The following is a 14006-nucleotide window of genomic DNA, read 5'->3' as shown; positions in this document are numbered from 1 at the left end:
TGCACCATCAGGCCCCGCGCGCTTCTTCTGCTTCTTCTCCTTTCCTGCCTGCAGAGGAAACAACCCGGGCCATGTGGTTTCATGTTCGTAATCGAGCATCGTAAAAGCACTCTGCTGCTGCGAGGGAAGAGAGCTCTCTTTCGTAGAAAAGAGCAGAGCCACAGGTGATTGAGATTATAACACACACGCACACACACACATGCACTCACTCACATAAACGCATATCATCTCCAGCAGAAGCAAACCTGTCCCCCGTGATACGCCTCAAGCTGCTGCCTCTACAATAACCTGCAGAGCATTTTGTGAATAATCATCTTTATGGCGACTCTATTATAACTTAATGGCTTATTAAAACTGTCTATACGGTCACAGGGAGAGCCATAATGACGCTCAGGCAGCTCGGGACGGTCGTGAAGACGAACAAGTCTATCAGTTTTATTTCATGGAGCACAGAAATGATCAGATCTTTGACAGTCCCCCAGAGCTGCTCTCCTTCTCTCTCTCTTTCTATCTATCGGCTCCGTGATTTGCGCTTTAACAGCGTGCGGACTCGGAGTGACACTGATCCGGAGTCAGCTGCTGCTCCGTCACTTGCCTTCTTTACATCGCAAGCCTTGTATACACTAGTGTGAGATGTCGGCGGAGTGTGTTTGTGTGCGTTGGATGAAATGAAAACAGTCAAGTGTGTCTATTTTAGAGGCTGACTCCGCTGCCTCTACAAGCAGCGCGTCTCCTGCCGCCAGTAGCTCAGACTCACACATTTGAATCAGTAGAAAAGTCGACTTCCTCGTTTTGCTACGAGAGCGGTCCGGGTTATATAGCGCTCTAAAAATAGCAGCGTTTTACTCCAATGGGAGCCGGAGACGCTCCGCGGTGCGCGCCAACCACAGCGGACAGGATGAGTCGGCTGCGGCTCCTGATTGGCCGGAGGTGGTCTGGTAGGCGGGTCCGACGCTCCCGCCAGCCGATTGGCCATCGTAGCGAAACGTAATGTAATCACATGGGGGTGGGTTTGTCTGTAATTTTGAATCGGGGGGGAAGTTTACAGTGCGCTGTCGGACTTTTGGAGAGTTCAGTGTTGTGCGCTCTCTGTGCGTCACACGCTCGAAAAGCTCCAGTGGTGGAAGCGCAACGACTCCACACCGACTATTATACATGCACACAACAGCAGCAGCAGCAGCAGCAGCGGCTCTTCTGCGAACACAACCACCAGGCTCTCCCCCCTCCTCCTCATCCTCCTCCTCATCCCACCACAGCTTCAATTCGCTTCTACTTGTGGCTGCTGCATCCTAGGAGTGAAATGGATGTCATCCCCATGTGCAGCATCTTCCAGGAGCTCCAGATCGTGCACGACACCGGATACTTTTCAGCGTTACCGTCTCTGGAGGAGTACTGGCAGCAGGTAACGAACGGCACAGACAGACAGACAGACACAGTCACGTCTTTGACAGATCGCTCGCAGCAGCAGCACCGGGGCTCGATCATGTGCGTCTCCGGTGAAGTGCAGGGAAAAAGTGCGTAATATCGGGAATAAGAAGAAGAAAAAGAAGAACAAGCAGAGGAGCAAGAGGAGGCAGAGGAGGAGAAACTTGCCTTCCCTCTGTCTGACAGCTGCCCCTGTGGACGTGCAAATGTCAAAGTTGTTTATGAAAGCTGGCGGCCAGTTTGGTGCGAGTGTAAATACCAGAGTCTCTGGTTTAAAACAGAAAAAGAAAAAGAAAAAAAGTCGCGTCGGCTCAGTCCTCGGTTTTTTTTTTTTTTTTTGACAGGGGAAGTGATGCAAGTTCCCTGACTGACACATCTCTGTAATATTCCTTTAATATTTCCAAATGCTCGTGGTGTCGTGTCGTGGAGACTTTATCGCAGCTGATTGGTTCGATTATCACTGTTTGATCAAGTTGGAGCGACTTAGTACTTTAACTGTGTTTTCACGTTATTATCACATATTGGAGATTATTTTTTATCGTATTAGTTTATTATTTTGGTGGTTTTTCATTAGAGTGACGGTGTTGTTAATAATGCTGCTGCTGATGATGATGATCATGAAAATGATGATGATGATGATATTTGGGGCTCGTGCTCGCTGCTTGTGGAGACACATCGGCTCGTGATGATTTAAAAACACGCTGCGCTGCAGATTTGAGCGGCTGAATGGTGAACCACCACCGTGCGTCTCTGCGCGTATCTCCTCCTCCTTTTCTCTCTCTCTCTCCGTCTCTCTCTCTACCTCTCTTGCTCGCTCTTACACACACACACACACACACACACACACACACACACTAAGAGAGAGTGACAGACCGATCGAGAGAGGCTGGTTTCTGGATGACAGAGCAGAGGAGTTTAATACTGAAAACCAAGAGAAGTGTCTCAACTCGACTCTTGTTCTGCTTTGGGAAAATGACATGAATTAATCTCGATCTGCTCGTTCTTCTCCTCCTTCTTCTCCCCCTGTCTCTCTCTGTCTATCAGATCTCTTCGGGCTCGGGGCCAAGTCGCCCTCCCAGGCATTTAAAGCTCGCGTGGGATTTATTCAGCTCTGCTGACGAGAAACATTTGCCTTGAATACTCTCTCTCTCTCTCCCTCCCTCTTTCTCCCTCTCTCTCTCTCTCTCCCAAGTTACTACGACACAACACAGCTCCCATAATCTTCCACTTTTAGACTTCATGTGTCCCTGTGAAGTTGTGTTGCTCCTCTCACTCCTCATAATTTCATGGTATCACTAAATTCCACCTGCTCCTGAGGTATCTGTGACCTGACTACTGCTGGAGATTATTACAGCCCATCATGTTGTTGCTGTGAGGTCTGAATGAGGCTCTCTTGCTTCTTCTGTGAATGTGCTGGTTTCTGTAGAAATCACCGCCGTTACCTCTGAGTGTGCACTTATTTTGAAAGTCTCCAGTGATGAAGCTGTTGTGGTTACATCCTCTATGCTGCTGCATGCACCTCTGAGCTGTGAGCACTCATTCATTCATTGGTTTGTTCATTCATTCTTATTATTATTATCAATTTGGATACTTTTTCGAAGGAAGTAGGTGAAGATCTCCAGTGTTTCTCAAGATAACAACCAGGTTTAAGAAAAAGTTATTTAAAAAACAGCCTATATGAGACCGTTCGTTCACCGCTGGATGAACCACGGGTTCATTCAAGTCCACTGTCACAGAAACATGGCTGCAAATTGGAAGCTGCTCCGATCTCCCCATATCTGGCCTGTGCCGGGGCGGCTGCAGCGGGTTGAGGAAGTGCTCTCTCACTTCCTTTTCCAAAAAAAAAAAAAAAAAAAAGGCCCACAATCCTCAGCAGCTCTTGCAGTATTCATGCCAGGCTTTTTATGGACCCCCGTGAACCAGACCTCCCTCCTCCAGGTCCCCAGTGTGCTATGTTATTTCTAGCGATGCCTCTGAATGCATTATTAAATCCACATTATGTTGAATAATTGATAGATTTAAAAGATCTACAAGCACTTCCCTAACCCAATGGGGGGGTGGGGGGGCTCTGTAGCATATGTAAATTTCATGACCGACCCCAACACACAACCATGCGTGCGTTCCGCGGGTATGAGAGCACCTTGTTCCTGCATGCTCTCCGAAGGAAATGTGGTGCTTGTAACCTCCTCTGATATGTCCTCTGAGGGCACCCGTAGAACGTACTCCACTATCCTCTGCATAGGACATTGTGTCTTCTTGCCTCGTTGATGCGAGCAGGAAGGAAACAGGGCCAGTGGTGTTAGAGTCGGAGCATTTCCCCCTCCTGCTGCTGCTGCTGCTGCTAAGAATAACACGGTGTATAGATGAACAGCAGTCAGTCGGTCGGTGTCTCCCCTTCGTTTGTTTTGGTGTTTTTGGGACTTTCCGGTTGAAGAGCACTGCCCTACAAAGGCAAAGTGCAGTATCTGCATTTTTTTTGACCAATCAAAAGTGTGGCATATTCTCTTCAATCTGGTAGAATTTGATATTGGTACCTCTAAAATTTCCAGAGTTATTGGGGTTTTTATTTTGCTGTCCATCCAAAAAAGCACTGTGAAACCAAGGCAAAATGCAGTATCTGCAAAGAGTACTGTTACTCCCTACATTTACTCTATAATTCCATTGGAGTAAAACCAAGGCAAAGTGCAGTATCTGCACCAAAACCAAGGCAAAAGTGCAGGATCTGCCATAAAACTGTCAAAATTGGTCACAAAATATGCCATTAAACGGTCAAAAACTACAAAATACATTTAATTCAGTCCACCTTTATCTAATCAATTCTAGACTTGGTAGTTATTCATAATTTGATGCTTAAACCTGACAATGAAAAACACAAAAAACTGTTTTTCTTAGTTCAGAGGCAGAGCAGTTACTGTGTTTCAGGCCTCGGCCTCTGTTCACAACATCATCTCACTGCTATCTCTCGTTCTTCCCTCCCCATGCAGACATGCCTGGAGCTGGAGCGGTACCTCCAGAGCGAGCCCTACGTCTCGGCCACGGACCTCAAGTTTGAGAACCAGGAGGACCTGTGGAGCAAGCTGATGCTGGCGTGCGGGGACAAGTCGGCCGACACGGACCCGAAGATCCCCCACATCAAGGAGGAGGAAGACAATCAGGACAACCAGCACGCGGACGCCGGCGGCTTCAACTCCGACGCCAGCAGCGAGGCCTCGGACAGCTCCGAGGAGCTCTCGCCCGCCCTCGACTTCCCCTCCGGCTCTTTGACTGACATTCTGGGCGACGGGGGCGAAGACCTGGGCTCGGCCATCATCAGCACGCCGCCGTCCTCGCCCGAGCTGGGCAAGGAGGGCTCGGTGGCCCGCGTGTGGAGTGGGATACAGACTGTGCTGCACTCGCCGGGGAAAATAAGGACTGGGGGCATGGAGCGGAGCCTGGAGAGGTCGGGGCTCACCAGCGGGGAGACGTCGCCCGACGGGAGGCGGCGGGTGCACAGGTGTCAGTTCAACGGGTGCAGGAAGGTGTACACCAAGAGCTCGCACCTCAAAGCACACCAGCGCACGCACACAGGTAAACAGACAGATGACAGAGAGGGAGAGGGTGTGTGTGTGTGTGTATGTGTGTGTGGGAAGGGGGGGGGGGGGGGCTATCCTGACAGCTATGACATCATGTTTTTGAGGCGGAAAGAGCGAAAAGCGAAAGTAAAATGAACCTTGATGGTTCTGAAAAGACTCCCACATACTTTGAATTGTTTGTCGGGAAGGAATGCCCTCAACTGTGACCTAATTCACACAGAGGAACGTGATTTCACATGGGGGGGAGGAAGGGAGGGAGGAGCAAGAGGCAGGAGGGAGGGAGGAGGGAGGGAGGGATGTTCTTTTGTGGCCGAGCAGAAACCCAGAGGATGTGGACTCTGAAAACACATCAACAGTTCTCAGATTTCACCCTGGGAAAAAAAAAAGAGTCCCGAAACTCACCCGTGTGCAAACAGCAACTGCCTCCCCCCCTCCCTCAAAGAAAAAAAAAGTAAATAAATGAATAAAAAAGAATGAAAGAAATGATGGGAATCTGACATTTGCAGTGTTGTTTTACCCGGGGTTCAAATGTGAGCAGTTTCCCTGGTGACCTTTGCGACCCCGCTGCCAGGCTGTTTACAGCTGCGTCGCCCATTAAAGCAGCGGAGGGAGGCCGCATTCCTCGCATCCTCCGCTGACCGTGTCCGACCACATGGTTAATGGCCTTTAGGACCATTAGGAACATAGTCTCTATTTTCTTTCCCTGCAGCTCTCCTCTCCCCACATTACATAAGCCGTCTGCTGCTGCTCCTTAAAGCTGCATACCACCACGGCTCTCAGGCTCAGGATTGTTTCCCCCCGCCTCCCCTCCCCTCATGAACGCACGGTAGTAGTCAGCCCAATCTGCTTAGCACCTGCTTAGGAAACACATATGTGCAAAGTTGCGTTTAAAAAAAAAAGAAAAAAAAAAGTCTGACGTTCAGTTTTAGCGCTTTGATTGATTGTTTCTTTTACGGCTCAGTACAGTAGCTGGTTAAAGGTTATTTGACGAAATCCCGTCATGTGCACCGTATTTTAGAAGCAGCGAGAGGCGAAAAAAAAAAAAAAAAAAGAAGCTTAAGATGTAAAGAACATTTCAAAGATCTCTCTGGATAAACAATGCACTTCTTGTTTCATCCTGTGAAGATTGTGAATCATGTGACTGACTGACTGACTGTTGTTGCTGTTGTCTGCAGGTGAGAAGCCCTACAGGTGTTCATGGGAAGGCTGCGAGTGGCGCTTTGCACGGAGCGATGAACTCACCAGACACTTCAGGAAGCACACTGGAGCGAAGCCATTCAAATGCAGTCACTGCGACAGGTGAGTCATCATCAGTCAGTGACCTCAGTGACCCCAACACACACACACACACACACACACACACACACACACACACACACACACACACACACACACACTGAGTGGAATATTCTAAGCAGGCGATGATGATGCTGATGATAAATAATAATCCTGCTGTTTGATTCCACGAGTATCTCCTGACCATTAACCTCCAAACACGACGCTGCAGCTTCTCCCTCTACCTGCAGCTCCTTCACCAACAAAGACTTAAATGTGCAAATGAGTTTTTTTACCTAGATGACACTTCAGGTGCAGGCATGAAAAGAGGGTCAAGGATGAGCTGGAGGTCAAGAGTTAGATGAAGAGAGAGCTGAGTGCAGAGGGGAGGAGGAGGAACATCACAGCTTCACCACCTCCCCCCATGCTTCTTTCTACTAATGACAAAAAAATGACATTAGACACAATAAAACAGGAAGCTGGAGGTCAGCTTAGCATGGTCCTTGTCCCTGAACCCAACACCAGGTTCATGCTAATGAGAGTTAGGTTTACTATAGGGCTGTCAATCCTCCCCCCAAACCAGATTCAAATGTCTAATTCTTCTTATGTTAAATATTCAAATTATATTCAAATTTGTTATGTTTTTTTAGCTCATTATCTATACAAGCTTATTATTATGTCCCACATCCACTAAAGGGTGTTACAACCAAATATGTTATGGTATATTTGTAACACATTTAAGTTTCACCAACTGAATGTTGCGGAAAAATTTGGTTCTGCCTGTGGAGAGTCAAGACTGGAGAGGTATCCTGCACCAAGGTTTATAGAACTACAACTACTTCAAAAGACTACTTCACTACTTATTACAGGGAGAATACTAATCTCAGTAAATATCCACCACTATAAATCAATATAAAACTTAAAGAAGGGAAATCGAAATATTAGGCTATAAGTAGTGGTGCAATGGATATCCGGTTGTCCGTGATTGGCACATAAGTTATCTGCAGATCGATCAATAAAAAGAAAAAAAGAAGGTGTGCGCATAGTGGAAAAATTCGAGGCGCACCGCACCAGGCAAATAAACGGGCAATTAAAAAAAATCTGCTTGTAAATTTGAAGCTGCAGCTCTATGTCACGCACAACAACAACTTGTTTTATCCATATTTTACAACCCCAAACGTTGCAACGCGCTATGTTAATTTGCATCGTTGCAGAAGGCACACGTCAGAATGCCAGTTTCCAACTTCAAATGTTCTCATTTTAAAAATAATTTGAATTCTGTTTGAATAGCAAAGTTTGTTCTGACAGCCCTAGTTTAGCTACTGCGCTGTTTGCTGTGTTTGTGGAAGCTAGCTAACACTGCGTATGCTAACTAGCTTGGTTTGTCTTCCGTTTACACTGTAAACAACAGAGAGAAAACAGGAAGTGAAGGTTCAGGGAAGCTAATGTTTACATGAACCTGCAGGAAACACTTCCCCCATGCAGTCCTACATCTCACCTCTTCCTCTTTTTTCTTTTTTCTTCTCTCTTCTCTCTCAGGTGTTTCTCTCGTTCCGACCACCTGGCGCTGCACATGAAGAGGCACATCTAAGATGGCCTCCTCCTTTGTCCCAGAGCTCTGGAGGGGGATGATTCTGGTTGATTGTCCCGACCCATGTGTGTGTTGGGGGATCAGCGAGGCCGCGGTGTGTGTGTCCTGGTGAGCGCTATAAAACAGGAAGCACCGCCATGTTCCAGGCAGTGGAAAAACACGAAGCAAACGCAGGCTATTATTTGCACCATACTTAGTGCCTCCAACACCTCGCTGTGGAGATCGCTCTTTGAAAGGCTTTTTTTAAACAGAGGAGCGGGGGAGGGAGGGCGGGGGAGAGACTCAAGAGTTTCAAAAAAGAAAAAAAACAAACACAACAAAAAAAAAAAACAGATTTTTTTTTTTTTTTTGAAATGGGTGGGAAAAATCTGGACTGGAGAAGAAGATGGGAAGAGACTCTTCTGTATGGTGTTCGATGATGCTTTTTTTTTTCCTGGAGGATTATGGGACTCCTGCGTGGGGGGTTGGGGGTGGGAGTTGGAGTGCCGTTTCCTCCGATGACAGTGTGTTTGCCTGTGCGCATGAGGACTGTTGAGTGCCTGCGACTTGGGTGCCTGTGCTGGCTTTATGGAGCAGATGGAGCTTGCGTTTGTGGAAGCTCGAGTGAATGAGTGACAGAGAGAGACAGAAAGAGAGAGGTTTTGTGTTTTGTTCAATATCGGGCGACGGCGAGGAAGAGGAGGAGGATATATCTGTTGTCTCTGAGAATGAATGCAAGCAACAACAAAAAAAAAACGGTTCTGTCTGTGTTGTTTGAGTCTCTTGGCTGTGGAGAGGAGAGTTTCAGTAAGAAGTGGGGGAGCTTGCCGATGTTTTGCGAGAGAGCGCCCCCTTTGTGTCCGGAGGTGGGACTGCAAGCAGCTCCCCTTATTGAGAGAGAAGAAAAAGAAAAAAAAAAAAAAAAAAAAACAAAAAAAAAAAGTGAGAGGGAGGTCGTTTTGTTTAGTGCAGCTATTAAATGTGCAATGTATTACGTAGCCTGTCTCAGAAACCATACATGCTATAAAGCTCATTTTGTTGTCCATTGTGTAAGCTCTGTATCTTTAAAAGGACAAAAAAAAAACGATGACAATAATAATGATAATAATAATAATAATAATAACGACAACGGTTGTACACAAACAAAGTTATCGCCATTATAACAGAAGTTGCATGGGATCCTGGGGGTGGGGGGGCGGGGGGGGATGTGTTGCTCACATGTTTGCTTATAGGACAACAAAATTTCCAATTCAAGAGCAGCTACCTTCATATTATGCTACCATAGTATTGTACAAAACACATAAGGCAGTCATGTTCTCTTTTTTTAATGTTTTTATTTTATTGATAAGTTGGGGATACCACTATTGCTTGGCAACTGTCTTGACCATGGGATTTGTGTTCCTTTTTCTTCACTTTAGCTCTTCTCTCTTTTGATTTTCTATCTGTAAATGCACTGTTTACCTTACTGATGCCTTATGTAAGTGGCCTTGTCCTGTTAAATAGATCACTCTCTCTTTCACACACACATAACACACCAAACGGGGGTTGCGAATGCAGTAGTTATTATAGTAGTTATTGAATAGCTTTATAAAGGCTCTGGTCCATACAGTCACACCTTTTTGCCCTTTTTTTTTTTGTCCTGAGACGGACTCTTCTAAACTTCCAGAATAATAAAAAACAACAGCAACAGCAAAAGCCTATATATCAGCTTCATGATGACTGCCATTTTTACATCTCTGTGCATTCATTCTATATCACAACTATATCAGAAGAACTAAATCATAATCTTCAAAAAAAAAAACAATAAAAAAAAGAAATGCCCCAGGCCTGAGACAGAATTGTTGGAGCACTTGGAAAAGAAAAAGAAAAAGCAACTCAGTTTTGTAATGGTTTTTTACTACTATGTAGTATCAGATTAAGTGTGTAGATAACACAGACTGTAACTTGCCGTCAAAGGTACAGAGTCTTGGAAACATGTTCTCATGAGATGTGGCAAGTTCTTCCGGATGACATTTATAAAGATTTGCTGCAAAGAAAGAAACAAAAAAACAAAAAAACATTCGACATTGGAGCCGTTTTCTCATCATCGTCAGTCACCATCCTCCTCATCATCAGCTGATGAAGTAAAACGACAGCACTCTCGATCACGAGTCTGCTTCTGTTGTGTTGTTGTTGTGCGTCCTGGCGAAGTCTCGCCCTCAGGCTGAAGTCCTCCGAGTCTTTGCTCAGTAACCTGTTGCTTTAAACAACAAACGACAAAAAACAACCCCCGTCGTCTTGACTGAGCGGTACCGAGAACCGGCCGGACCAGTTCAGACGCGGGTTTCTGTCTGTTTGACGACCTGAGGAAAGAAAGAAAGAAAGAAAGAAAGAGATAGAGAGAAAGAGAGACGAGCACCAGCTGTATGTCTGTACTTCACTATATGCATGTTTTAACTTCAGTTACATGACTTCAACTCCACGCGCTCTGTGGGTTGATAAAGAATGACGTATTGATCGCTCAAGGTTTTTTCTCTAAATCGCTTCAAGTTCACAATCGTAGGGAGAGGGGAGGGGGGGTTGGGGGTTGGGGAGTGTTTCGGAGCCACAGGAAGTGTTGAAAAAGGAAACTTGGGGTGCGTGTCTCTCAGTGGTCAACATCACAGGTATAGCCTTGTTACAACTCAACAACTGTACAGGTGACGTGGAATCAGTATGCCGATGTTTCTTTTTACACTGAGATAAAAGATTATGTACATTGTAAACTAAGAGAATTTTGTATGGAAGCTTCTATTTTGAAAGGATATGGGACCAAAAAAAAAAGAAAAAACTGAAAAAGTGCAAAGTGTGTTGTTTCTTATAACACGAACCAATAAAGACAAAGAGGCTGAAGAAGAATTACTGTAAAATAGACACACACACACACTCCATCTTCCTTCATTTTGCTTCTGTAACATCTTTTTCATTTCTGATTTGACTGGAGATTAAAAAAAACAAAACAAAACAAAAAGGTCGAGCAAATGTACATTTTTGAAAAAGGCATCAACGGCGCCGACACCTGTGGCCTATCATCTTTCAAAGGAAAAACAACAAAAACAACAAAAATGAAATAAATGAAAAAAAAAGAACAAAAAAAAAAAAACTTTTCAGACGTGAATTGTTCTGGACACTTGAATTGTTCTAATTTTGCATTCTGGTGCCTGCTAAGTATTATGTTTGTTTTATGTTCTTTTGTTTGTTTTTTATTTGCCATGTGATTTCTTTCTGAACTTTTTTGGAAAAACCTGCAAAGACGCCCTATCTTTAGCTAGAGAATCTTTATTGGATAAACATGGAGATAAAAAAAAAAAATATGAGGCTCTATTTTTGTTTTGTTTTATGTTATAACAAGATTTTTTCATTTGAAATTGTTTTGTAAAATAGTTTCTGTATGAATGTATTTTTTATTGGAAAATCGATAAAAAGAAATTTATTGGATCTAAACCTGTTTTTTTGGTTTTTCTTTCTCCCCTCCCCTCCCCTCCCTAATGACACAGGTCCAACAGGAAGTGCTTGTTTACGGGATATTCAGTCGATTCCCCCCAAGAGGGGAGTTATATCAGTTGCCCCCTACCTCCCTCCCTCCTTAGAGAGGTCAAAGGTCGGGCCAGCTGCCCCACGCTGGCCCGACTGTGACATGTTAAGTCGCTCATAACTCTTCTTTAAAACCGTGACATTTAAATATTATTCTTGGCTCTTATTTGTCCAGTTGTGGCCAGTATCACATCAGTCATGATAATAATGATAATAATAATAACAGCCTGGTGTTGTTTGACATTTATCATATTGTCAGCATATCCAATAATAATAAAAAGTGTTCAAACCAGATGTGGAGAACAAATACTTACATATTTATTTAGTTTTACTTCATGTAATGTCAGAGAGGAGGAAGTGGAAGTGGAGCATTTGTTCGGGACTATATTTACACAGTGGCGCATTAATACACATTTAGAGCTGTGGTGGTGAGTATTTACATAAAGATGTATTTCAGAGTGAGTGAAAAAAAACTAGTAGCAACAGTTTGACTCTGATGTGTTTGTAACAGACAGACAGGATGGAGCTCAGGAGACGATCAGTGTTATTGGGATCAATGCATTTCATTGATCGCTGCAGATCTGGAGGCTCAGTCCACAGAAACAGGAAACAGCAGCGACGGTCACATGATCAGACGAGACAAAGACAAAACTGTGAGTGTGAGTCTTGAGTTTAGAGACCAGAGCTCCCCGCAGGGATTATCACTGACGTGTTAGGTGTGTGTGCTACTCTCCCTGGTTTTTAAAACTCCCAATAAAATGATTTAGTTAATCTGGATAAGCTGTTGGCTTGTTTAAAAACCTGCCACATACATTTCATTGTAGGAATGTCACCACACGCCCCCCCTCAAAAAAAAAACAGTGACTGTCATTTTTAAATAAAGTCATTTCATGATTCTAAACTCCACACTGAAGCGTAAAAATCTGCCAAAAAAACCCTCGAAACTCCACAATAATCTGATTATTCTTCGATATATTCATGATCAGGATGCTGAAACGTGAAGCTTATCCCAAGTTCTACATTAGATTGAGCATTGTGAGGACAATCTGCCCCCCACCCCACCCTCGGCTCCAGCCAACAGCGCAGAGTTTTCATCTTACTCTCCAAGAAATTTATGCAAATTAAGTTGTGCCGCAAACAAATCCCAGATAAGAGCTCTGCACACTACACAGACAAATAGCCTCTTCATCTCCGATTGCAGGCACAAAGCGCTGCAGCTTTAACGCCATGCAGCCACGCTCCGCGCCCTAAAGCCTCTAAAGACCTGAAGCACTCTCAAGATAGATTTATTATTATTGGTATTTGAATTCAAATTGCCAGAACTAAAAGAAAAAAATAATGTACAGGATGATAAAAACACACAAGTGAGGAAAACACAGTGTGTGTGGAGACCAAAGGAGGCAACAACAACGTTTTATTGTCTTTCAATAGATTTGGAGGAAGTTCAGTGTTAGTGGGTAATTAGGCCTCTTGATTTGCATCTACTCACTGTTAATTATTTTTTGCGGGCATTTATATCAATTAGATATTCATCAACGTGACCTCACACTATGGCCTTATCTACTTCCTGTTAGACATCCCACTGTGTTCAAGTGGTGTTAGCAAGTGGATTCAGCAGAGCGCTCTTCACTGGGATGGATTTATGTTTCTACACCACCAGTCAAAAGTACAATGTAGAAAGTGATAATAAAAAATAAATAAATAAAGACCACGGAATGAGAATGTGTGTCCAAGCTTTTGACTGGTAATGTATGTTTATATGATAAAGTTAAAGGGATAGTTCAACATTTTGGCAAACTGGCCCATTGCCATAATCCCTATAGTCACAGCAGTAGGTTCGTTACCTTTATTTGTCTGTGCAAGCTATTTTTAGAACGGCGGAGCAGAGCGGCGAGCTGCCTCAAAAACAACTCTGTCTGGTAACGTTGTGTTATTATCTCATAGCGTGGTGAATGTGCAGGTCACAACTTGTCCACCAGAGCGTTTTGGAGTTGTTGGATTGTGTATTTGATGAGTCTGATGAGGGAAACCAAGAAATCCCATTAGCCTCCGTAGCGTAGCTCTGAGCAGCTCACGGCTCTGCTCCGCCGTTCTAAAAATAGCTTGCACCGACAATTAAAGGAACCTACTGCTATGACTATAGGGATTATGGCAATGGGCCAATTTGCCAAAAATGTTGAACTATTCCATTAAATACATAATAGTTACACCAGGGCTGTAGATGTGATATGATTTTGAATACATAGCATTTTGAGAAGAATCAAAGCTGCAGCTGGAGACAGAGTTCAGTTCTAACACCTGCAAAGCCCTGCAGATATTCTGATAATTTGTGCACACAGAAAAACAATGATCAGTAAAAAAGCACCAATGGAAAAAAAACGACTTGATTATCATATATTTGTGAAATTGCTTTGATGTTCAGGTCTTTCTGGTTGGAGAAATGCAAAACTTCCTTTAACATTCTTTAAAACCATTAAAATGTCAGAATTTAACCATAAATAACAGAGGTGAATGTGACCCCAGGTGCTAGAAACCTGACCGACCTGACGACCCACAGCAACCGGTTCCTTCAGCTCCTCCTTAATTAACCACCTCCATTAGTTTCATCTGAT

General features: G+C 44.2%; 1 protein-coding gene across 1 annotated transcript; it reads left to right on the top strand.

The window, feature by feature from the left end:
• The first annotated feature begins 1056 nt into the window (after positions 1-1056).
• On the top strand, positions 1057-8304 carry LOC311000785 (Krueppel-like factor 6). The gene is made up of 4 exons (XM_083991622.1): positions 1057-1402; positions 4410-4992; positions 6173-6296; positions 7812-8304. The coding sequence occupies exons 1-4, from the start codon at positions 1301-1303 to the stop codon at positions 7861-7863; spliced, it is 861 nt and encodes a 286-aa protein (XP_083847748.1). The 5' UTR covers positions 1057-1300; the 3' UTR covers positions 7864-8304.
• The last annotated feature ends 5702 nt before the right edge of the window (positions 8305-14006 follow it).

This window comes from Trachurus trachurus, assembly GCF_905171665.1.
Source record: "Trachurus trachurus genome assembly, chromosome: 17".
Classification (NCBI taxonomy): domain Eukaryota; kingdom Metazoa; phylum Chordata; class Actinopteri; order Carangiformes; family Carangidae; genus Trachurus; species Trachurus trachurus.
This window is presented reverse-complemented; position numbering and strand designations above follow the sequence as displayed.

Coding starts and splice junctions, on each gene's coding strand:
- LOC311000785 (XM_083991622.1), top strand. CDS start 1,301: ATGGATGTCATCCCCATGTGCAGCATCTTCCAGGAGCTCCAGATCGTG. Junction 1,403..4,409: donor TGGAGGAGTACTGGCAGCAG/GTAACGAACGGC, acceptor CTCCCCATGCAG/ACATGCCTGGAGCTGGAGCG. Junction 4,993..6,172: donor ACACCAGCGCACGCACACAG/GTAAACAGACAG, acceptor TGTTGTCTGCAG/GTGAGAAGCCCTACAGGTGT.